The sequence below is a fragment of the Drosophila hydei genome, unplaced genomic scaffold (assembly GCF_003285905.1).
Source record: "Drosophila hydei strain 15085-1641.00,03,60 unplaced genomic scaffold, DhydRS2 tig00008135-arrow-pilon, whole genome shotgun sequence".
NCBI classification, from domain to species: Eukaryota; Metazoa; Arthropoda; class Insecta; order Diptera; family Drosophilidae; genus Drosophila; species Drosophila hydei.
In genome coordinates, this window is record NW_022045844.1 from 1,173,740 (window position 1) to 1,196,925 (window position 23,186).

Genomic DNA, 23,186 nt, shown 5'->3' on the forward strand with positions numbered 1-23,186 from the left:
CATGTGTGTGTGTGTGTGCGTGTGTGTGTCGGCCTACACATACGAAACGTGCCTTGTTCAAAAGCAACACACTTACACTGAGAAGGAGCAACTTCTTTAGGATGCCAAATGCGTAAGTTGTGTGGTTTGCCGAACAGCAAGTCGTGTGTTCTGTTTGGAATAAAAAAAATGAAAACAACAAAGGAGAATAAAACGAGAAACAAGCAGAGAAACTTGTAAACGCGCTTGGGTACAAAAGTGGAATCTAATAAGCTCACGGCTAAACGTGTTATGATGAATGACATTGTCAGGCGCAGTCGGAATTTAAAAGTTTGCGCTCGCAAACCTCCAGTCGGCGCCGGCAGCCAGCAGCCAGCAAGTCTTATAATTGAAAATTGAAAATGCAATCGACTACAAAAGATATAAAATGTTATTATAAGTTGTTGCTCGTTGCTGTTGGTGTGGCACGGTTACTTACCTTGGCAACGATTCCATTTAATCAGCACTCGCCTCTTCAATGGCTTTGTTTGGCTTACCAGTTGGGTTTCTCGTTCAGGGCGCACATGACCTTTCGACTTCACAGCTAATCAACTAACCAAAAATGTTCGTATTCATTCATTAAATTAAAATTTCATTCTGCTCATCTGATTTGATTGCTCTGTGCCTAAGTGGCTGGCGCTGCCTGCTGGCGCTCACAAGCGCAACCACAATTTGAATCTCAATTCCAGTCCCAGTCCCAATTCCAGCCCCAATCGCAATCGTAATCGCAATTGTTGGCTTTCCTCTGGCCTGTCGGCTTGTTTATTTGTTTGTTGTCTGTCCTCAGTCGATTGTCAGCTTGCTTTGGTTACCTTACAAGCGTTTTGTATCTCTATCATCTGACTGAATCTGTATCTGTTTTGTATCTGTATCTATATCTGTATCTGTGTCTGTATCTGTATCTGTATCTATAGCGGCGGCGACCGCATCCGCAGTCACCGACGAAACTATGTTGCCTGCCATTGAAATTCATAAAGCATCCATGCCCCCGAATTGCAAAGGGGAGCAGGAATCGAGTTGGGGCTCTGCTATTTTATAGCGCTCACTGTTTGAAATCATTTGCTTTAATTCAAGTGAAAAATTATTTAAATTGGTAATCAAACGTGCGATGAACATTTACAGATGGAAAGGAACAAAATTTGCTGTGTTTTTTTGCTACTGCATGTCTAGTTCGGAATTTAAAATGGAAATGAAAATTGATTTCAACTTAAGTGAAGAATATTGATCAAAGAAATATCATGTCAATTTCCTGCTTCACTGGCACTCTAAGAATAATCTACTTTCCACTAAAATTCTAGTATGCCTGCTATAGTGCAAACTCCGTTGCAGATACAAATTATTTATTGCTTGGCTTATTGTTTTTGTTGTCCTACAATTTCGGCACAAATACCGAGCTAAAGTTTAATGACAAATATTAGAGACATAATTGACAATCATCATGATTTGAGAATCAATATGAATTGTGAAAGAGAGTAATGGACTTCGTTAAGATTTATGTCAGGAGTTGATTTGGAACTTGATTTAATTTTGAGAAATGTTTCAAAATATATATATTTTATAGTATAGAGCCGAAGGAGTTTAACAAAATATATTTTTCGAAAAACCGACTTCACTCACCTGTGAATCGAGCCACACTTAACAAATGTCTGCTGCAATCCCTAAACACTCGACACCTTTGGATAGAGTATGCCCGAGAGTAAAATACCCGCTTGCATTTATAGATTATTTATCATACGTAAATGTATTTTTATTTATTTTATATGCACTCTCAATCTGCATAGAAGTATTAGGCTTACGACTAGAGGGATTTAAGTATTCATTTTGATTTCACTAAAATTAGTTATTTGCAACATGCGAGCACACACATGCAGGTGTGTGTTTGTAGACATGTATGTGACACTTAGTATGTAGTATGTATATAATTGCTTGGGATTGACTTTGACCCAATTAGCATTACTTTTGCTGCTTCTCGTCAAATTGTAATTATTAAAAATGATACGCTTTTCAGTTATACAATTACATTATTAATTTATTACATTACAAATCGGTAGCTGGAAATGCATAGTTAAATGCAAATTAAATTATATAACTAACTATACTGGGACAAGTAATTTGTGCATTACTCGTTAGTAGTCGATCTAGAATTACAATAAGTTACATTACATATGAGTACATACATATGCATTCGTATTCATTTATTACATATAAATTACTGCACTCGCTGCTATAATTCAGTTATTCTATTGCGTTCATATAAAAAAGGGCTTCTCTTCATTTATATAATAACGAGTATTTTCATATTTCAATGTAGAAAATCTGACTACATTATTAGTAAGTAGAATAGAAAACTGGATTGGCATAGAACATAATGCACATTGGAGCTGATTCAGTTAAAAACGTTGGTTTCGGGGCTAAAAATGGTTTGCTCTGTTTTTGTTTTTCTTGATTTCATTGTTGGTTTCGTATCCTTATCATTTACACATTTAGAAGTCTTTGACAAAATACATTTATACACGTATACAGCCATGTGGAAATGTATTTGCGCATGGATTCTCCTGTTGCTGCACGATGCAGGAGTCTAATTTGGCCAGTTCGTATTGCTTCTTGCTGTTGGTCTTTGTGGTGAAAGTGATTTTGTTGTTGATGTTATCGGGGAGCAGCTGGTATTATGGTCGATCCTGGATCTGGAACTAGGACTAACCTTAATGGCAGCACAAGCAGCAACAGCAAATATGATTCGCCTTCGCTGTGACTTAATTACAAAATATTTAGCTTAGTTATTAATTTTCACTATGTATTAGGCTACAATTACGAATGTTTAACTCGCTTGTACAAAATGCTTGTCGCCTGTCCAAATTATAAGATATGACAAATTATTGTATATATTTATATATATATGCCTAGTTACTCGTAAGTTAAGTATGTAGTTATTTATGTTTTTTGTTCGTATTTTACTATGCAATTGTTAATCCATCGCTTACTTGAGTATTTTTTGGTTTAGTTTGGAATTCGCTGATTATATGTATTTATGCATGGCCATGATATACGTTTACATTTAATGTGTGTATTGTGTGAGTGTCGCTCTGTATGTGTACCTGTGTGTGTATGTGAGTCTGCCATTGGTAGTGTTGTTCATATTTGTATTGTATTGTATTGCAGTTACAGTTACCGTTTGCCACATGCCGCTCATGCTCCTCTTGAGCTGGCTGCCCCACACTTGCGGCGCTTACACTTGTAAATTATCTAAATGCTCGGCGTATTCCTCGGCCGTTGTGAACTCCAGCTCTAGCTCGCCGCGACTGTTACTGTAACTGCGACCGCGACTGTGACTGCGACTGTAATGAGCAAAGTTCGGGTGCGTGGCGGGCACCATAAAAAGTTAATGCCAAATCAATACTACACGTGTAAGCATTTCATTGTTGTCCCCCGCTCACCTGCTACTGACGTCACGTTTTTTCCGCCGATCCTGCGACAGGGCCTCCACACACAGCACAATCAGCTTGCCGTCGCACGGCTGGCGCTCTTGATCGAGTAGCTTGTTGCCCAGCAGGTTGCTGGCATAGCCGAACTTCTCGTGCGAACTGGAGTGCCAAGCATCGCAATAGGTGTCCATGGAGCGCTCCCCATTCGGCAGCGAGCCGTGCCAGACTAGCTTGAGCGGCCTGCATGGAACATGTATCTATGTATCTACATTCATACTTGAAATGGTGGGACTTACCACAACGGATCTGTGAGAACATTCTTGCCGCTAAAGCTATAGATTCTTGGTGCCTGGGAGAAGAAGCCGCCCTGGCCGTTAAAGACGCCTTTCCAGGAATTAAAAAGCACATCGCCGCGGGTATTTACAACTGGCAGCTCCCAGTCAGCAGGACGCACTATAGAGTCCAGGTTCTGTACCCTATGAGCGACAAGAAAAAGCAGGAAAATAAATTTAGCACGAGGATTATGAATACGAGCTGTGGCCCACTAAGCCAAGGGTCTGCTGCAGAAAATTTAAAGCAGGTAAACAAACTACCTACGAAGTGTCCAAGAGGCTGCTGCGTGTCGTTCCAGCGCCATCAGCCAGCTCTTAAGCATGGCTACGCAGGCGAATGCATATACCAAGCATGGCATAAGTATATATTTCTTTATTTATTTATGCTTTACTCTGGCAGCCTTACCATTTATTTTGGCATCCATTCAGCGCTTTGTGTGCTCGCCGCTGTGTAAATAAATTGCACGAGATTGTTTTTAGCGGCTTTTGTTTTCATATTTTGTGCGCTTTTCTTGCTTTGCTTCAAATATCAAGATTATATTCCAGTTAATGAGTTCCAAAAGCGCCACCCGGTGGTGGCCAACGCTGCGTATGAGCAATGCCATCTCGAAATTTTCGAGTGCCAAGCTTAAAGTGCGCACAGTGCCAAACTAAACATAAAAAACATGCCTAATACGCGTAAAAAATCTAAGGACAGATAAGACACACCCGGCCTTTCAGTCTTTCAGTCACTGTCCACCCATGGCCCCACACCTAGGACTTGGAGTCCGCTTCGTGCTTACCTGGAGGTGAGGAACGCCTTGAATGTGCCCAGAAGACCCGCTCGCCGGCCTTGGCGATAGCAGGCGAAGTCCGCGCCTCGAATGCCCTGCAAGTCGCCGACATAGGGCTCATTGAGGGCCGCCACGCGAAGCTATTGTATGGATTGGGAAGAGCGAAGCGCAGAAAATATGGCAGAAAATTAATTTGGTATTTATGTCAAGCATTTTGAAATCTAATTAATATAGAATTTAATGGCTGCGAATTGTTTGTTTAGCCATGTTAAGGATGAGGCAACAATTTCAACTTCTTATGAGCCTGTTCAAATGATAAGAGTGTGTACGATACGATAGCGCGGTACTCCAGAGATATTTCAATTTGAGAAATACTCGGGAATGCAAACAAGCCTACAGAGGGTACAATTTCTGAGGAACTGGCTTACATATGTATGTACACATGCCAAACGTTTGACGTTTGAGGGCATTCACTGGGTCGTCGGGTATATTCGGTATTTGTAATTGTACTGAAAGGTCACTCACCATCCGCGGATACCACTGAGAACGTAATTCGAGCATTTCATATGGTATTCAATTAAGCATCATTGTTAACGATCCCAACAATTTTATGCGACGACGCAGCAAGTTTGAGAAGGGCACAAGAAGTCGTACATTGTAAGATATATATATATATTTAAATGGGTTCAAGAATACACAAAACACAAAAACGGATATATTGAAGCACTCAACTCTTGCTATAGTCTTTTTTCAGTTGAGTGAAGATGCACTGCATAAATCAAAAGCTACACAAAGTGAAATGGAATTAAAAAGCGTATCTGATATAGATATAGAGTTGGCCTATATCTGACATTGATATAAGCATTAACATACAATAAGTTTTATATAAATTATTCATTATCATAACAGAAATTCAAAAACGAAGCCCAAAAACTACATAAATTCAGCTGCTCGCTACGGAACAGAACTCAAAACACAATTTGGACTAATTAGAAACGTTTTCATTGACCAAACCAAACCAAACCAAAATCAGATTATTTAATTGTGAGTGTCTATCTGTCTAACTGTGTGTGAGTGTGTGTGTATATGTGTGTGAGTGTGCAAGAGATACGTTAATTCGATTTAGTATTATTCTTTTTTGTTTGCACTCTTTGTGGTGTGTGTCTGAGTGTGTGTGTGTGTGTGTGTGTGAATTCAGTATATGATATTTTATTTAATTACCGTTTCGTATTCGGGCGCGGTTGTAAACTGCATTTAATAACAATTAATAATAAATGGGTTTAGTAGTGTTTATTAACTGAATTGCTTAATGCTTCGCTAGATATTAATTATACAATTTTTAAAGCTATCGAATGACGGCGTTATTGTTGTAATTCAATTTGAGAGTTTTGGCTACGCACTTGAGGCACTAGTGCAGCAGCGATAGTATGCCTATCATGAATAAGCAAACTGTTTGGAATATTTGCTTGGCATTCGATGCACATTTGCAGCTGCACAAGTGCCCCGCTGACATTGTGATAGAGCTAGAGAACAATTATGTATGCTTGTGTGTGGGTGCGCAGGTAAGTGGCTATATGAGATAATGGCGAGCACTTACCGTCGGTGTGTTGAGCAATGGAGGTGGACTATTCAGCAGGTTTTTTGATTGTAAATCGAAGCGCAGAGACGGCGCAACTGTGGTGGGCGGCGCTGGAGTTGCGATCGGCACCAAGGTGCCCAGCTGTCAATAGATAAGTAGATAATAATGTGCATTTAGTCAAGCTGTAAGTTGTAATTAAAAGCGATTTCAGTTGGCCAGCCAAGGCATCAATATTGTATGAGCCCGGCATTAGAACAAATCCCACTGTCCCCGGAGCAGGCACTCTATTATGATTTAAAATTCCATTTCCTACGAATATCTGCTAACTTTATAACAAAGTAATGGGAATATGTATTTGACAGCTTAGCGACGGAGAATCGTTGCTGCTTTTAGCTAATCAGGCTTCAATTTAATAAACATCAAGAGTAAAGTTTTCACTAAATGTAATTTTTAATAATTCAAGATTTCATTTTTTCCTCTTGCTGAGCTGCGCATAGAACTGGGTGACACTGTGCGCGCTGCTGTCTGACGAAAGTTTTAATTACTATTTTGAACTTTAAGTAGTCGACTCGTGTACTGAAATCTAATTAGGACGCGAGTGTCACCACTGATGCTGCAAGTAGCTTAGGCATCCAGATGGCAGCTCGGGCAAAGGACATAAAAGCCCAGGCTGTGGCAGCGTCAATGAGCTTTTGCTTGATTTACCCACATTTTTCAAAGAAAGCCCCATGCACGTTTTGTTGCCAAAAGTATTTAAATATTGCCGTCAAAGGCATGAGATTTGAGCAGCCCCTTGCCGACCCAACCCTGCATCCTGGCGCTGACTTTCGAGTTCATTTCCATTTCCCTTCTTTTGAGCATGCACATGGCAGGCACTGCTAGCAGCAGCAGCAGCAGCAGAACGAGTTGGTTGTTGTCTGTGGGCTGTCCACGCCCACAGTTCATGCTGTACTGTGCTGGCATTGCTTGTGGTGGTGGTGGTGGCGTGTGGTGGCATTGGCTTTGTGCATGCAACAACGGAAGCGGAAATCGAATCTTGAACAATTTTGAGCATATGTATTGTACACTCTGTGCACAATCAGGCGCCCCAAAAATCATGCAATACTTTTTAATAACGCATTGCCACAAGTCTGGAACTAACTCGGCTGAAAGCTGCTCACAAATTGTGGCCACTTTAATGCGTAACAAGCAATTGGCAATTGGTGCAATTTTGCGTGTAATTTGTGGACGCTTCAAGTCATTTTTTGTACGCTTCACAAGTGCTGACCAGGCCAAATTGGCCCAGTTCTACCTTCGACTTCGACTTCGACATCGACAGGCAGCGGTGACAGGTAAGATTAATTGGCAGCGTTGAGTAATGCACTGCACACACTGAAGCTGAAGCTGAAGCTGCAGGCGAGTGAGTGGAAGTGTGTGCAGTGAAAGTGCTGAAGTTGAAAATATTCCAAGTGCCATTTGTGTAAGAATATTCGATTTCCAATTCCGTTTAATATTATTCTTAATCTCCAGTTAAGGTTTATGACCCACAGGGCGTCTCTGCAAGCATATGCATGTTTTATTCCTTGCCAATAAAAGCTTCGTTTGTTTTGTTGCTTCTTTTTCTGGAAGCGTCGCAGCTGCTGGCTGACTGTGTGATTGGCTGGCTGAGTGACTGAATGTGCTGTAGCAAGTGGGTTGACTTGAATTGGCTGACATCTGCCTGGGTTTGTCCATCAGCTTTGCGTCAATATTACGTGTTCAGGGCGCCACTTCCTGCCGTCCTCCCTGTGTGACGACTGTGTTGGCTTAGGAGTAGCGCAATTCTTGTTCTATCGTTAACTCGCTTGAGTGAAAAGCCAGGCGCGAGTCAATATAATTGAATAACGGGACACACACGGTTCGGGGCGTAACATGCCCGATCCGTTGGCAATCAGTCAGAACGTCTGCAACATTTAATGTGCAAATAAAAAAGCCCGAAGGAGCAGCCGCCAAGACAAGGACATTGCCAAACAAAAACCCTATTTTATGGCCAAAAACAAGAGGCAAAAATAAACAAAGCAAACATATGTACGTCAAACGTCTTGCCGCCTAGCCTCTGTCTCCGCCTCTGCCTTTAGCCTTCTATTTTTATTGCATTTTATCTCGCTTTGCTTTGTTTTGTTTTATTCTGTTTTGCCAAGCCATATTTTCATAATATATAGAAAGCAGGCAATGGGTTGGGCGACTTGCAAAGGCTGCTCCATAAAATAATGGCGTCCGCCAGCGACTTTTTGTTTGCCATATTTGCCATTTGAAAGCGCACGCACGAGCCGCACTTGTTTGCTTTGGCCCGAACGCAAGCTCAATCCCAGTCCCAGACCCATTTCGATCCCAATATTTAACCCAGTTCTCTAACCCAGGCTCCACTTACCGCTATATACTGCCAGCCCTTGTTGACGCGCACGAGAAGCGCTTCCTCCTCGGTAATGTACGCCAGGGTGCCGGGTGGGCTGAGCGCCGATTTCTGTGGAACGTCAAAGACACCAAATTTAAATGAGTTTAAAAAAAAATAAAAATAAAAATATAAATAAAAATACGTTGCTAAATTTATATGCCCGGATATACTCCATGGACATATGCAGATGAGCGTGTATGTGTGCGCTGTGGTAACGCACCTTTGTCATTTCGTCTATGTTCTGGAAGGTGACTGCACCTGGCACGATTCTCATGTTCATGTTCGATGATGATGCGGAAAAGTATGGCAGCTCCTCGCCATCTCCCATGCCCATGGCAAAGCCATGAGCCGCCTCCTCATGCTTGTGCGAGTGCGACGTCTGGCGCGGCGGCTCTGTAAATGATGATTCCGAGACATGCGTGTTAAACATCGATTTAAGATAACTTAGCTTATATACGCATAAATACATAATGAACTGCACTAAAACTTGTGCGCGCTGATAAGTAATTCAGTACTGCAACTACTCTATATACAGTCAAAATCGAGTCATTAAAAAACGTTTTCAATTTGCCTACGTATTGGAATGACAATCAAATACAATAGGAAATAATCGAAAATTAAGAATGAATAGATGAGAACTCTTTAAGATATTTTAGAAAGGTAAAACATGCGTCATTTTTTAGTTAGACCTGCAAACCACTCTTAAGCCAAAGCTAATATTTTTACTGATTTATCTTTGCAGTTTATCAGGACATCCTTTACAGTGAGGCAAGGTAACAACTCATGCTCAGGTACTAGGTTAAATCTATAGAGCTCATTTTCAAGCATTAACTGTCATGTTCTGTGTGTTTTCTTTTTGTTTTCGGTAAGTGAAAGCATGACTCTGTAAAAATGTTGAACAAAATGTTTACATGTACTTCATTAACGCAAATGAGATGATGATGATGTGCAAATAATGAGCCCAATTCGAGGCATGCCAAGGACACGATGGGCGTGTTTACGCACTACTGTATATGTATATATGTATATTTATATATATATGCATATATGTTAGATATATTTGTGTATGTGGAAAGAATGCTTAGGCATGCAACATCGAAAAGGAAATTTGACTACGCCAACTTTGGTGGATTGATATGATTTGATTTTGATGGTTTACCAGCTGTGCCATCTGTGGGCCTATCGCGCAGATCTTGCAGCTCTCGCAGTGCTTTAAGTTCGTCTAAAGATGAGCGCGCACCTTGATTACGAGTACAATACAGAATGATTTGGAATTGATATCTTATTGGTATGGGAGGAATGCTAGTTACTCAAGTGTCTATCTGTGTGTTCGTGTCTGTATAACTGTGTGCGTGTGTGTGTGTGGGCACATATGTACAGTTATGAATCATGGCACAAGTACGAGCACCTAACTATACATGTACAATTATGCTTGTATATACAATTTGTTGTTGGCGTTTTTGAGCGGCCGTCGGCTCACCTGGTCGTCCGTAATAAGAGGCATCTCCGAAGAAGCTGCGCGAGTCCACGCCAGCTTCTCCCTTGGGTCCAGTTATCGACAAGCCTGGCAAGCCGGGTGGCCCGGGCGGTCCTGGCGGACCAGGCATTGGAATATATTGCACGCCACTGCTGTCACCGTCGCCGCCACCTGTTGTTGCAGGCAGGCCAGGTGGTCCTGGCAATCCGTCACGGCCATCGTTGCCCCGGTCACCTTTTTCACCTTTCATCTGGAGTAGACGGATAGACAGGCTTGAATAGCCATTTGTTGAAAATGAACTGTTGAAACTTACTCCATCACGGCCACCGGCATCTCCTTTGGCACCTTTGGCTCCTGTATCACCCTTCGGTCCAATCATGCCAGGACGTCCCTAGAAACGAGAATTTCATAAATGATAGCCAATCATTTGCTACGCGCTGAAAAGATTTCTTTTAATCGCAAGCCGGGCGCACCCTTTACTCTGGCAACTCTTGGAGTTGCAGCGTAGCACACAGTGGAAACATGTGGCAGGGTCCGACGGCTGGCAGGAATCGCTACTAACAAGTGAAGTAACTCGGGTATAAAAACCAAGTTGAACAATCGCCAAAAACGGCGAAACTTTTGCAGTTTAGAGTGCAACAATTTGGTTGTTGCAACGCTTTGATGTTTTGTTGCTGTTGTTGGTGGTGCTCTGCGTGTGGCACTGCCAGGAATTGAGCCAAACTTTCGTTTGGCTTCATTTCAGCGCGGCATTCATGTAAATACGTAGCTTGACTTTGATTTTGAGAGGCGGTAAACGCTGCCAGTTGGCAAACGCGCAGCCAGCCAAAGCAAACTTCTGCCTTTATATGAGACTATCCATTGTAATGTTTGTTGCTGCAGTCGTAGCTGCAGCTGCAGCTGTAGCTGCTGTTATTGCGGAATAATGGTTGAAACTGAAATTCTGGGGTAACTGCAATTGGAATCGTGCGCTACGTCGGCTACGTCCTGAATAACCGTGATGAAAATGCACTTAAAATACTTTTCGTTTGAGTTTATTTCGCCAAGTTGGGCTCGCTTTTCGCGGATTCGCTTTGGCATGTTGTCTAGCTCGCGATTGCGACCAGCAACTGTCTGTCTGGCTGGCTGGATGACTGGCTATAAGTGAGCTTTGCGAGCGACACAAACAATGGGCGCAAGCATGTGAAAGTTGGCCCGCTTTATGAATATGGATGCACAAGTTACGAGTGTCTTACCGAGTGCCCGATATCACCCATGGGTCCCGGTTTGCCGGGTGGTCCAATTGGTCCGGCTGGTCCGGTGCCGCCGCGTCTGCCGCGCATGCCCTTCTCGCCTTTTTCGCCGCGCTCGCCCTTGGTGCCGTTGCCATCGCCGGGCTGGCCGGCCAATCCGGGTAGGCCTGGTGCCCCAGGCTCACCCTTGGGTCCAGCGGGTCCGTGAGCACCTTTGTGACCCTGTTATTGGAGTGAACAAAAAGAATACTGTAGGAGCGTGTGTGTAAAATGATTTACGGTATTAAATATACGGTACATGCCCAGGGGGCGCACTCACGCCTAATTTGGCCGTAAAACTCAATTTCAAACGTTTTGTCGTCGGCAAAAATTCAATTCAAACTCATTTTGAAATCAAATCAATTCTAAAATCCACAATCCCCACAATCAAACCAACTCACACGCAAACACGCACACACTCTCACACGCACACAGACGCAACATATATAAATTTATGCGCCCGAATGTATGCAATGCTAGTGACAAGCCTGAAAACACAAAACCATTGCCAAAAGACGAGGCCCCCGAGTTTCTTTGTGTACCCGGACCCGAAAAACCTATCAACGATATATTATGCTTGTATTTGGTATGTTTTCTAATCAAGTATTTGCAGTTGAATACATAAAGTTTGATTTCATTTCGATTCTCAGATTGACAAAGGACACAACATTTATGTTTCTATTAATATCTTTAAGACTTTAAATGCCATAACTAAGTTCAAGCTAGCAATAAAAGTAAATATTAATTTATATATTTTAAAAAAGATTTCCTGGCTCGGGTATATTCTAGTCAAGCAGCCGCTTCAGCTGCTGTGCTTATGTGTACTTCTGCCTTTTTGGGACTTTGCTTTGTGGAAGTTTGCAAAGCGACTGGCGGTCTGCAGTTTTGTCCCTGCTCCTGCTTCTGCTCCTGCCCCTGTCCCAGTCTCTGCCCCTGCCATAGCCAGCGACCCAAACCAAGTGCTCCCGATTTATCCCCAGTGTCGTCTTCCACATCATCAGCGCCTTAAATGGTTTGCCATAAATTTGTGCGCGCCTACTCGCAGCTTGCGGGCAGGGGTTTGGGTTTTGGTTGAGCAGTACAAAATCTGGAGTCTGGGCCTTTGTGCATGGGATGAGCGCTCTTGGCGTGTGGGACTGCTTTAAATTGACCTGACCCTGCATCTGCATGAGTTGCTGCAGGCTTTACACCATATCGCCTGCTTGATGCCAACTAATGAATAATTAATAAACCACCCACACGCCCTAAAATACGCACACACATGCAGCTGGGTGTGGGAGTAACATTACAAAGTACGCGCGATTGCTTCCGGGTTGTCTTGAAAGGAGGCCTGGCCCGCCGCGCTCGTTGTGCGAGGCGTGCTGGGGGTGCCAGGGTCTGTCTTTTGAGTTAAATGAAATGTACCTAATTGTGCGTGTATTTATACGTTTAAAATGCTAATTTCCATATTAGTTTCGAAAATTCAAATGCAATAACGAATTTTTCGGCATGTGTGTGCGTGCGTGGCCGTAAATTGGGCGTAAATTCATCAGAAAATCTAAATCGATTTTTATACAGCTTTAGGATGCTGAGGTTTTTGCATAATTTCTTTTTATTTCACGCCCGATTAAGTATGGTTTGCCAGCGGCTTGCCGAGAGGGCGTGGCGCAAGACAGCAGTCAACTATTCAGATGGAACCCGAAGTCAGCCCTACAAAAACTTTGCCACTGGCCAAATAAGCATAAATATATGTACTTACGTAATATATTAAAGGTCAAATAAATCTTGACACACATACACATAGCTGAAATTGGAGGTGTAACAGCATCGGCTGACAATCCGAGAAACGCCCACTAGCTATTGTACAATCTCATGCCCTGCCATGCCATGGCTCAGCTCCCATCCACGTGCGACAAACTTCGCCCCACAGAAATGGCAAACAAACTACAAACATATTATATTCCTGAGAGTATGTGTTGGCAGCTTAAAGTTTTGAGGTTCCACATAAAAGAAATATGCGCGCCACTTTTTCCAGCTCACCGACCCTTGCTAACGAGGAGTCCAACAGCGGGCACAGCGCTTCGCTGGGAGTCCGGGTCCCTAAGCTGCTAAATAGCATGAAACGTAATGGGAGGGAAGTAAGCGCCGTCTAAGCAGGATGAGCTGCAGAAATGGCCAAAACTTATTATAAAAATAATACCGAATGCGAGTAGTAGAAATAGTAACTACCAGACACTGACTCAACAGACTGGACAAACTGAATGGCTGAATGACTGGATGAATGGATGACTGGATGACTGGATGAATGGCAGGGGTCATTCGAGGGTATGGACTTTAGTAAACGATTTCTAATAAACTAGAGAGCACCTCGATCATATCAACTGGCAACCAAATGAGCTATAAACGCTTACAAATGACACTGGGTCCAGCAAGGCAACAAATAATACAACTGCCCTCCCCTCCCCTATTCTGGTCTGATAGAAATTTATGCGTCAAATTATGGACAGCTCTGGCCCGCAAATGAATGCAGTGCAATAAATCTGAGAGTTTCAGCTAAACGATGGCCACTTGCTGCGAGTTGAAGTACAAATGTGACAACTAAAACCGGGGCATATATCATGTTGAGTGCGATTCTAGCTGCTCGTCTATATGTAGCATATGGACCGGGGGACTCAGGGATATGAATTCCCATCTCTTAGTTTGTTCTTGGCAGTCATTGGCATTTTATGTTTCTAGCTCCGAAATCAATTGAGTAATCAATAGAGCAGAAGTTATTATTCGACACAACAATGTGGCTCGCATACTTTTTAATGCATAAATACCATACACACACTCACACACACTCGCATACGCACTCACACACATAAATATTTACGTGCTGGACAAATGTTGGAATTGAACTTTGGCTCACCTTTTCACCGCGATCTCCTGGACGTCCGGCTTCACCTTTATCGCCAGTCGCTCCTTTAGGTCCTGCCTGGGTAGCGCTGGAGCTGCGTAGGCCGGTCATCGAGTTGCCCATTAAGGATTCCTGTTGTGTATGTGTGTGTGTGAGGGAAGGTAAGCATAGTAATTTGTTAAATATTTGCTTGTACTACAATTTATATTTCGATACATGTATTTTGGGGCCATTTTTTAAGCAGCGGGCGACCTTTGATGGCACCGCTGGCCCTTACAAGAATACACGTAGTACACACGCACACACACACACGCACACATACGGGAAATTTGATTAATGATCGGATGCGCCCCATTTTGCGTGTGTATGTGTGTGTGACGCCCCTAATGCTTGGGACTAATGACGCCGAGGGGTTCTAGTCCATTAGGTTTTTGCGGCCAATGCTTACCCAGAGCAAACTTGTGCTTTTGTTTTCTTGTTATATTTCTGTTATTGTTTTTCTTTTTTTTGTTTTTTTTTTTCTTTTTTTGGTTTAGTGGGAACATAAAATGAAATTGTTAAATATTTATACCTTGAAAGTCCTGGTAGGATTCCAATTTATCTGTTATTTATGTGTTGATTGTTACAAGAATACATATTTTGTGGTACGATTTGTTTATAATATATAGCATAAGACAATGGGCGTGAAATTAAAGCGTATTATTATATGATTTCAATTCGTTAATGTTCAAAGTTCGAGTTGGGGCAGTAAAATTGCAACTTTTACAAATTTATGATGCCCCCATACATTCCACCAATCTCCTTCTGCTGTCATTTGTTTGGGGCCGTCGAAAATGATTTGAAAAAGTTGTCTCCGTGTCAACAATCAAAAGTCGTTCTAATAAACTTAAAAGCTTTTTTGCCCTCTCTGGGTACATAGCTGTACAAGGTCAAAACGCTTGACAACAATAAGAGCAACAACAATTGGAAACGCCTCTAAAAAACGCCCCATTATCGCCGCTTGCCCTACCCCTGCAATGCGATAATGATAATAAACCCCCGACGAGCGCATAAAACAATGGGAGGCTGACTGAGCGAGCGTCTGATTTAACTGGCGCGTTAGCCATAAGTAGCTTGACACTCTCATAACCGTAACAGCGCGATAATGATTACGACCACAACCGCACACACAGTCACACACATAGCACGCTGAGATACGCCCAAGCAGGCAACATACGGCGTTGAAATGCGATGATAAAGCTGGCAAAAATAAAAATAAAAGTTTTGTTCTCCGTAAAGGGTTAAAAGCCGGCAATACAAATGCGTATTTGTGTGAGCGTGTGTGTGTGTGTGTGAGTCAGTATCTGTATGCGTGTTAGCGCGTTTAACCGCGTGAACTGCGCGCCATGCGCTGATAACAGTAATTGCCACAAGCTGGCATGCCAGCACTCCGTAAGACCTGAATCAGAAACCCGCAGGCAGAGCCATAGCCCGAGCCAGAGCCGCAGCCAGAGCACGAGCCAGGGCCAGAGTCAGTTGCACGTCGCCAAAAGGGGGAACTTCATTGTAGACTGGGACTGGGCTTGGCTTGTTTTCGGTTTGCGTGTTCAGGACACTTACGTTTCGGCATTTCTGCGAGGTGTTCATGTTGTTCAAGGCGCTGCTTTTGTTGTTGTTGTTGTTGTTGTTGTTGTTATTGCTGTTGTAGGTTTGTGGTTTTAAGATTATTAGCGCAGATAACCCATTTGCGACAACAAACCTGAGCCGACAGCCCGTCGAAGCAGTCGCCTGCCAGGCCCAAATCTGGCCAGCAATTTTTCACAGTGTACAGGTGCAGTCGCTTGCCGCTTGCCGCTTGCCGCTCGCTCAGCGTGCGTCCCTCCCCCAGGAAGGAAATTGGTTTAGGCAAATTGTGTGGCTAGCAAAACATGACCGATGCCTGCCGCCAAATGCGCCGCCGAGGCGAACAATTCATAAAAGGAACGTGCGTGATTGGAAGCATCCGTCGGATATAGATAAACGGACGAGCGCCTTACCGTTTTGGGTTTAGCGTAAGAGTTGCAATTTAAGGCCCAACTCAAATGAAACAGAGTCAAATAAATTGAAACTTGAATCTATCTTCAGTTGACCGAAGATTCGATACTCTCGCTTGAGCTGTTCGAACTGTGAACATTAAGCAAGAATATTTGATTATTTATGTTAATTATAAGAGACGTTAGTATGCAAATTGAGATTGTGCGACTGAGATATACCCTGTACTCGCATGTGGAATTCATAGCTGACTTAAAATTCTTATTTCTTTCATATTTGCATTGGTACAGGGTATTTGAATAAAATAGCTCTCGTCTTTAAAAAAAGAGAACACAATAAATAAAACTTTAATTTCCACTCGAGTATGCCAAAGCATAAGTATGCACATTATAAATGTAAAGTAAATGTGAATGTTTAATGTTTAATGTTAGTATTGTATCAGATATAAACTCTTAAATGAATATTAAATTAAAAGAAAATAACTGTTCGTGTGATGAGAAGATAATTGTGTAAGCACGACAATTTCTACTCTTGTTATTCTTCTAATTAATTTTTAAAATGAATTCAACTTGTACTCACATCATAGCTCTCTGGCAAACCAGGCGGGCCCGCAGGTCCGGGAGGACCCATCACTCCGGGCATGCCGTCGACGCCTGGTTCGCCCTTCTCCCCCTGCGGACCTTCCGGGCCGCGAGCGCCAGTTACGCCAGTGGCACCCTGTAAATAAAAGAGAGAGAGAAAAGGAAAAACGGCGCCGCCGGCGACCAAGAAATAAATCACATTAGTGGGCGTGCATATAGATTGTACGACTACGACTATGTCTACGGCTATGTCTGCGTCTACAGCTACATATACTGAGCACATATATATATATAGTGTATTTATATAGATATGTACATTGACTACGAACTATTTGGAGGCCTGTTGCCAGCTGGTTGCTTTAACTGGCTGCGGTCGATTTACATAATCGTCGCGTTTTAGCCCTAGCTCATTAATCTACGCGGCCCAGCTGCCAGGCCAGGGTATGGGTTTAGGCTTGAGCTTGGGCTTGGGCTTAACTGTGGGTATGTTGGCTGTGGTATTGCACAAAAAATGTGTCTCTCGATGTCCTTAATCTTATGCAAAATGGACACGCTGTGCGCCATTTGCGTGTTGTGTTTGCCTTCGGATTGTCCGTGTTGCCTTCGTCGTTTGTACATTGTTATTTCAGTAGCTGCTGATGTTGTTGTTGTTGCTATAATGCTCTCTTGCTTATCGTCGTCTTTTAAATTAATTGCTATTAGTTAAGGGATTAGCAGTAGAGGAACAAAATTGTCGCAGGAATTTCCGGTATGCGCAGCAGTCGCCATATTTTACTCAAGCATTTTAGGTGGACTAGGAGCAAGGACAACGGCTGGGATAGAAGGGTCAGATTTGGGCCTTTCTACATTTCGGGCAAGACATATTCGCATAGCTGCTTGTTGTTAGCCACAGAAATGTTTTGCATACCGCTTTTCTTTTGATATATTGCAGCGTATTGAAGAGGCTGCGTTCCACAGGTTGCTAAGCACATTGTCAATGAGAGTTGAGTTTTTCGAGAGACTAGGCAAAGTGTTGTCTGTGACTAGGCCAGAATAAAATGCATTTGCATGTTGCTTTTCTTCTTCTCCCTTGTTTGTAGTAGACTAAAGCTTCGAGAATCTATGTGTACATGGACGCAACGTATCTGAGAGGTTTTTATATTTTTGGCTAACCCCATAAAAGTTACGAGTATCTTTGGCCCTTTGCCGTGACAGGCACTTTCGGGCTGAGTGGATGTTGAGGCTAACATCTCGTTGTAGCATTGTGGACTTAGCCTTTGACCCGCACACACACGCACACAAGCGTACATGTGTAAGCAGAATAAAATAAGCGCTAACTGGCACACAGTTACACAGATAGAGGGACATGGGAAGGAAGAGAACAGATTGTGGGGAGTGGGTAGTCTCTTTGTATCCTTACATAGATACAACTCTTATAGTTGCGAAAGACGTTGCCAACTGATGAGATAATATAACGAGTGCCAGTGGCGCCCAAAGTGGATAAGTGTTTAAGCCTGAGTTGCCTGCCGTTTGCTCGCAAAACTTATAAAGAAATTTCGTTTCCTTTTTCACGTTAACGCTTTTCCTCGTTTCCGGTTACACGCACACACACACACGCACAAATTATGATGTTTGACTTGGCTGTCGTGTGTGTGTGTTTGCGTTTGTGTGTGCGTGTAACCGACTGGCGATAACCATCGCACTCCTATTCTCTGCCGTCCCCGCATTCTCTTCAAGCTTAGAAGATGTGTGTAATGAAATTGAAAATGCGTTAGATCCATGTCAAATATTGCCTTTTGCCATTTTGGCCGGCCAATCCGTAGCCTCTGTATAAACTAGGTATAAAATTGTCGCATGTACTTACGGTAAGTCCAGGGGCGCCTGTCTTTCCATCTCTGCCCTGCGCACCGGGCGGACCGCGCAACGTTTCCCGTATCGTTTCATTGTCCTTGAAGGCTTCCAGGATATCAGACGCATTACATGTACATTCGCCAGTGTATTTCTGCAATTGATACACGAATATTTTTGTCATTCAATACCCGAAGCGGGCGGAAACGGGCTTAATCCAAGACACCCCAACCCAACCTCTATATCTTTCTTGTAGGTGTCTCTGCAAAATTTTGCGAGTGCACAGGGCTTATATTTGCATTTGGCAAGAAAGCACCCAGAGTCAGCACTGAATTTGTCTTTCAATTCAAATCCAACTGCAGCTCCGTTGTCGCCTCTAGCGTTTGGCGTGCAAATATTTGGGCCCCAAGCTCGGTGCGGTCGCAAAGTCACAAAATGAGTGCTTGGTCGATTTTAATACTTACAGCCCCCGGACTTGGTGTCTCCACAAAGGGCGGATACGAGGGTGTATCACCTTTGGGGCCCGGCGGACCGGGCGGCCCAGGTGGACCACGTATACTATCACCCTTGGGCCCTCGATCGCCCTTCTCGCCCTTAATGCCGCGATACGCTGCAGGAGGATAGAGGCAAAAGCAAAAGTCATTCCATTAGCCGTTTGCCTAATTAAAATCCGGACAAGGTCCAGCTTCAGTTGAACTTACGTCTCTCGTGCGTTAGCTGCGTCTGTCCGTTGGGCTGAATACCACTGTCGTCGAAAATGTCAGTTGCCTGTGAAAAAAGAGGAGAACGACAAGGACATGTAGTGAGTGACGTTCGCATTTACGGCAAGTGCACACAGCACTTGCTGCCAAGTTTATAATTCCTGATCAAGCTGCAGCTGCAGCCGTAATCAGACGCAATCGAAATGCCATTTGGAGATTAAAATGAATTATTGTTTAGTTTAGTTGAGTTACTAAGCGTATTATGAAATTGCCTGGGATATGTAAATATGCTTAGCAACTAACCTCACTATCTATAGACCAAAAGTCCTCTCTGGTAATGTCATTTTCGTCGATAATGGGCTCATCAGGTGGAGAGTTCTAAATGAAACAAAATCAAATCATAAAAAATATAAAACAAGCGTTGAAACGATACAAAATAAAATAATAAAACAAACCATTTCTTGATCGGGATCAACTTGTTCTTCGGGAACTGACTCTGTGGGTAGGTCATTTTCCTCCTAATTAAATAATAATGCAAAATAGATTTATAAAATGTATAAAAAATTAAAATGCTAAACAACTTGATAAAACAATAAAATGAATTTCCAAGCTTTTTATTACAAAATGAAGACTTACAAATTCTTAATTGCTTTTCATTTATTATGCATAACATATAAAGCCCTGAAACTGTATGAACCTGATGATGAGCTGCAAATGATGGACTTACCACTGGCACGGCCGTCGTTGACTCTGGGGCCTTGCATTGAAATTTAAAGCCTTCCGGGTTCTCATACACATAGATTTGTACTAAATAGCCCTGCGCATGAGATATGTTCGTGTAAGGGCTTGGACGCTTATCCAGATTTATATTAATATAATGTGTTTCTAATAATTATTGAAACATTTATGGACGCGCAACAGCAGCAGCACACAATTTAAATCCCACATCAACTAATGCATCGATAAATATACATATCTATAATAAATCAATCAATTTGTGGATCGTTTCAATGAATGCACACATAAATCTATTGGCAATGTAGCGCGGGGCTACTTCTGTTCCATGCCAATTGTAATTGCAGCAAATCGAAATTAATTATTGATGTTAATTTCGAATTGCACTTGCCACTTGCCACTTGCCACTTGCCACATGCCACCAGCTATCCACGCAACTAATGTGCGCCGCTTTCCCCTGCCTCAATTTCCCTGATAAAGAGACAGACGAAAGTCTGTGAGACAACGAAGCGGAAAAGGGGTGCCACCATTACATACAACATAAGTACACAATGCGACTTCCACATAACAGACTTACCTGGAAAATGAGTGGAAAATGGAGGGAGAACAAAGCGAGGCCTCGGCAGAGGGCACTACTATCAGCAGTCTATAGAAATGCTAACCGCAGACGCTACAGAACCTAGCTGCAAGACAATGAACCACGGACAATGCGATGATATTGCACAAACATAGACAGTGCCTCAGACAGAGACACAAATCGAAAGAGATAGAGAGCAAGGGATAGAGATAGAGAGAGACTGGGTGGTAAAGTAAGTGAATGCACATCTGGCATAAACCCTGTTCTGGGTTCTTTCAAATAAAAATGGCAGCAAACACTCACTGGAAATACCAGTGCGGGCCGAGCACAATGGCAGCAGTCACCCAGGCATTGTTGTTATCCTTGTTGTTGCTTTGCAGAGACTGTAACTGATAGTAATGGCCATGCGGCTTTTATGCATCCCAGTTAAAAGTTCTGTCTGAGACGCCGAGTCGTTGAGTTTCGGGTTAAAAGCGTGCAATCGGCTTTCAGAACGGCTTAATATGCTCAACGCTTAACAGCATAGGACTGCTGTCACAGCGAAAGGATTGAATGGGCAAATGCGGCACGGTGCTTGGCCGCAGGACAACTCAACAACTGAACAGCTGAACAACAGGGCAACAGGGCCACAGCACTCGCATCACACACGTACTACGCTGCATTAAATGGCGGCCAATAAACATTGAAGTGAGCGGCGCTCAGTTCCACTTTCCATGCTTGGCCCCGACTTCAGCTGCAGCTTGTTGCTCTTTTGCCATTGGCAGTCTGTTGAGTGGAAACATTAAAGGTTTCGCATTTTTATAGCTCCCATGGAAAATGGATATAAGAGCAGGGTACATTGCAGTTGGGTAAATGCAGCTGAAAGACTCTATGTAACAAAGACACGTCATATTGTTATTTGAGATATGCATGCTATGGCATATTATATGCCAAAAATCAATTTGCATCTTTAAGTGTTTTGTTATCTATATACCTTTTCCAGTTAATCTCGCTCTTTGCATTTCTGTGCATTTTCTCTTTCATAAAATAGGATATTCTCCAGTCACCTACTGCCGAGCTGATTATAATTTCTTACTTTGCTCGGGTTTTGATGCGGTTGAACAAAACTATGCGCCAAGCATTACAGCAGGCCAGCGAAAATGGCAAGCACTAAAAATCCATTTATACATATATCTGTGTATAAGTTAACTTATAACACTTAGTTAGCTTATAACACTTAATGTTAGGTATTATTCAACACTTATTATCGGGTGCTAGACAAGTTAAGGAACAGCCCTGGCAAGGGCAACTCTACTTACGCCGGTGAGGCTATGATTTGTAAAAATATAGATCAGTCTCGTGTTTTAACTCGTACTGATAGGACATGCTAAAAATTGGTGTCATATAAGTAAAACTAAAAATAGTGAATATAATAAGAAAAACCAATAAAATTAACTGTTTCGATTATTCAAAAAAGAACAATTAAAAGCAGGGTTAAAAAGCGTTCTTCCAGTAAACCGCTTAAATAAATATTCACTCCGTCATTTGCTCGTTAAATGGCTCATTTCATTGTCTGAGCCCGAGGCCAGCAATAAGAGGCACAGTCGCCTCTCAACCTAACTTTCAGTCACCACAGGACTGGAAAACATATAATTGGCGCCCAACTAGTGGTCGGACTCCACAACCAACAACAATTAAGACAGCAGCGCGGGAGCTGCAATTGACAGATCTTATAAAGGGATTTTTTTTTTTGTTTTGTGTTAGTTGAATCTTGTAAGTGGATACTCTAGCCAAAATTTTTCTTCAAACACAAAAAGTGTTAAAATTTATTTTATAAAAAAATAGCTAGGACTAGCGAGTATTTTATATTGCAATTGCATGTAAAAAAAAAAAAAAAATTAATGATCAGAACCAAGTGAGAGTGACTACTTTGGGAATTTTAGTGGCAGCAATTGATCATTCAGATCGTCAATAAAATTACATTGTGTTACTTTCTGTGTGTCTGAAGTTGTGCATGCAGTTCTCGTAGTTCAGAACTGCGACGTAATTCGACCCATCTTCTGACGGCCCGTTTTATTTTTCGCGACCACTGACCTGCGCATGTCTCGGTTCAACCAATAGAGAAACCCTCGCAGGCAGTCTAGCGACTCAGATTCCGACTGTGCAGTTCTCCCACCATCAGGTAGAATGGATGTAGATCAGCTTACGGAAGTAATAAGGACGGCTATCAGCAAAGCTTTAGCCGAACAGGCTGCTGTAAACCAGCAGAGGGAGCATGCATTGACTCAAAGAATTAATGAGTTAGCTGAACAAATAGCAGATGCATCCCCATTAGTTAGAAGTTCTTTTTTGAAAATGCTGAAGACCAGACAAAAGGCCTTTGCAGACCCAGACGAGACGTTGCCGTATAACACATCAGTCGTGGCTACCATTAGGACCATAGATGAGCAACCGATCTATACCAAGCTTTACCCATATCCAATGGGAGCGGCTGATTTCGTTAATAAAGAAATCAAAGATCTACTAAAGAATGATATAATTCAAAAGTCCGTCTCTCCCTACAATAACCCAATATGGGTAGTAGACAAGAAGGGCACTTATGAAGCGGGCAAT

At 42.7% G+C, this 23,186-nt stretch overlaps 1 protein-coding gene across 5 annotated transcripts in view; it reads right to left on the reverse strand.

The window, feature by feature from the left end:
• Positions 1-1,813: 1,813 nt before the first annotated feature.
• Positions 1,814-23,186, reverse strand: part of LOC111601116 (collagen alpha-1(XV) chain) — a 58,201-nt gene continuing 36,828 nt past the window's right edge. The window contains exons 5-24 of one of the 5 annotated variants that reach the window (XM_023317564.2): positions 20,010-20,099; positions 19,738-19,800; positions 19,586-19,660; positions 19,283-19,349; positions 19,046-19,191; positions 18,598-18,735; positions 16,753-16,890; positions 14,176-14,295; positions 11,250-11,468; positions 10,328-10,405; positions 10,018-10,264; positions 8,758-8,930; positions 8,514-8,606; positions 6,143-6,265; positions 5,767-5,793; positions 5,071-5,085; positions 4,555-4,685; positions 3,737-3,916; positions 3,453-3,680; positions 1,814-3,353 (exon numbers count right to left, since the gene is read on the reverse strand). In XM_023317564.2, coding sequence (XP_023173332.2) covers positions 3,245-3,353; positions 3,453-3,680; positions 3,737-3,916; positions 4,555-4,685; positions 5,071-5,085; positions 5,767-5,793; positions 6,143-6,265; positions 8,514-8,606; positions 8,758-8,930; positions 10,018-10,264; positions 10,328-10,405; positions 11,250-11,468; positions 14,176-14,295; positions 16,753-16,890; positions 18,598-18,735; positions 19,046-19,191; positions 19,283-19,349; positions 19,586-19,660; positions 19,738-19,800; positions 20,010-20,099 — 2,460 coding nt within the window. In that variant the 3' untranslated portion in view covers positions 1,814-3,244. The remainder of the gene's footprint in view (positions 3,354-3,452; positions 3,681-3,736; positions 3,917-4,554; positions 4,686-5,070; positions 5,086-5,766; positions 5,794-6,142; positions 6,266-8,513; positions 8,607-8,757; positions 8,931-10,017; positions 10,265-10,327; positions 10,406-11,249; positions 11,469-14,175; positions 14,296-16,752; positions 16,891-18,597; positions 18,736-19,045; positions 19,192-19,282; positions 19,350-19,585; positions 19,661-19,737; positions 19,801-20,009; positions 20,100-23,186) is intronic. The other 4 variants (XM_023317565.2, XM_023317566.2, XM_023317567.2 and 1 more) reach the window with 4 other exon arrangements.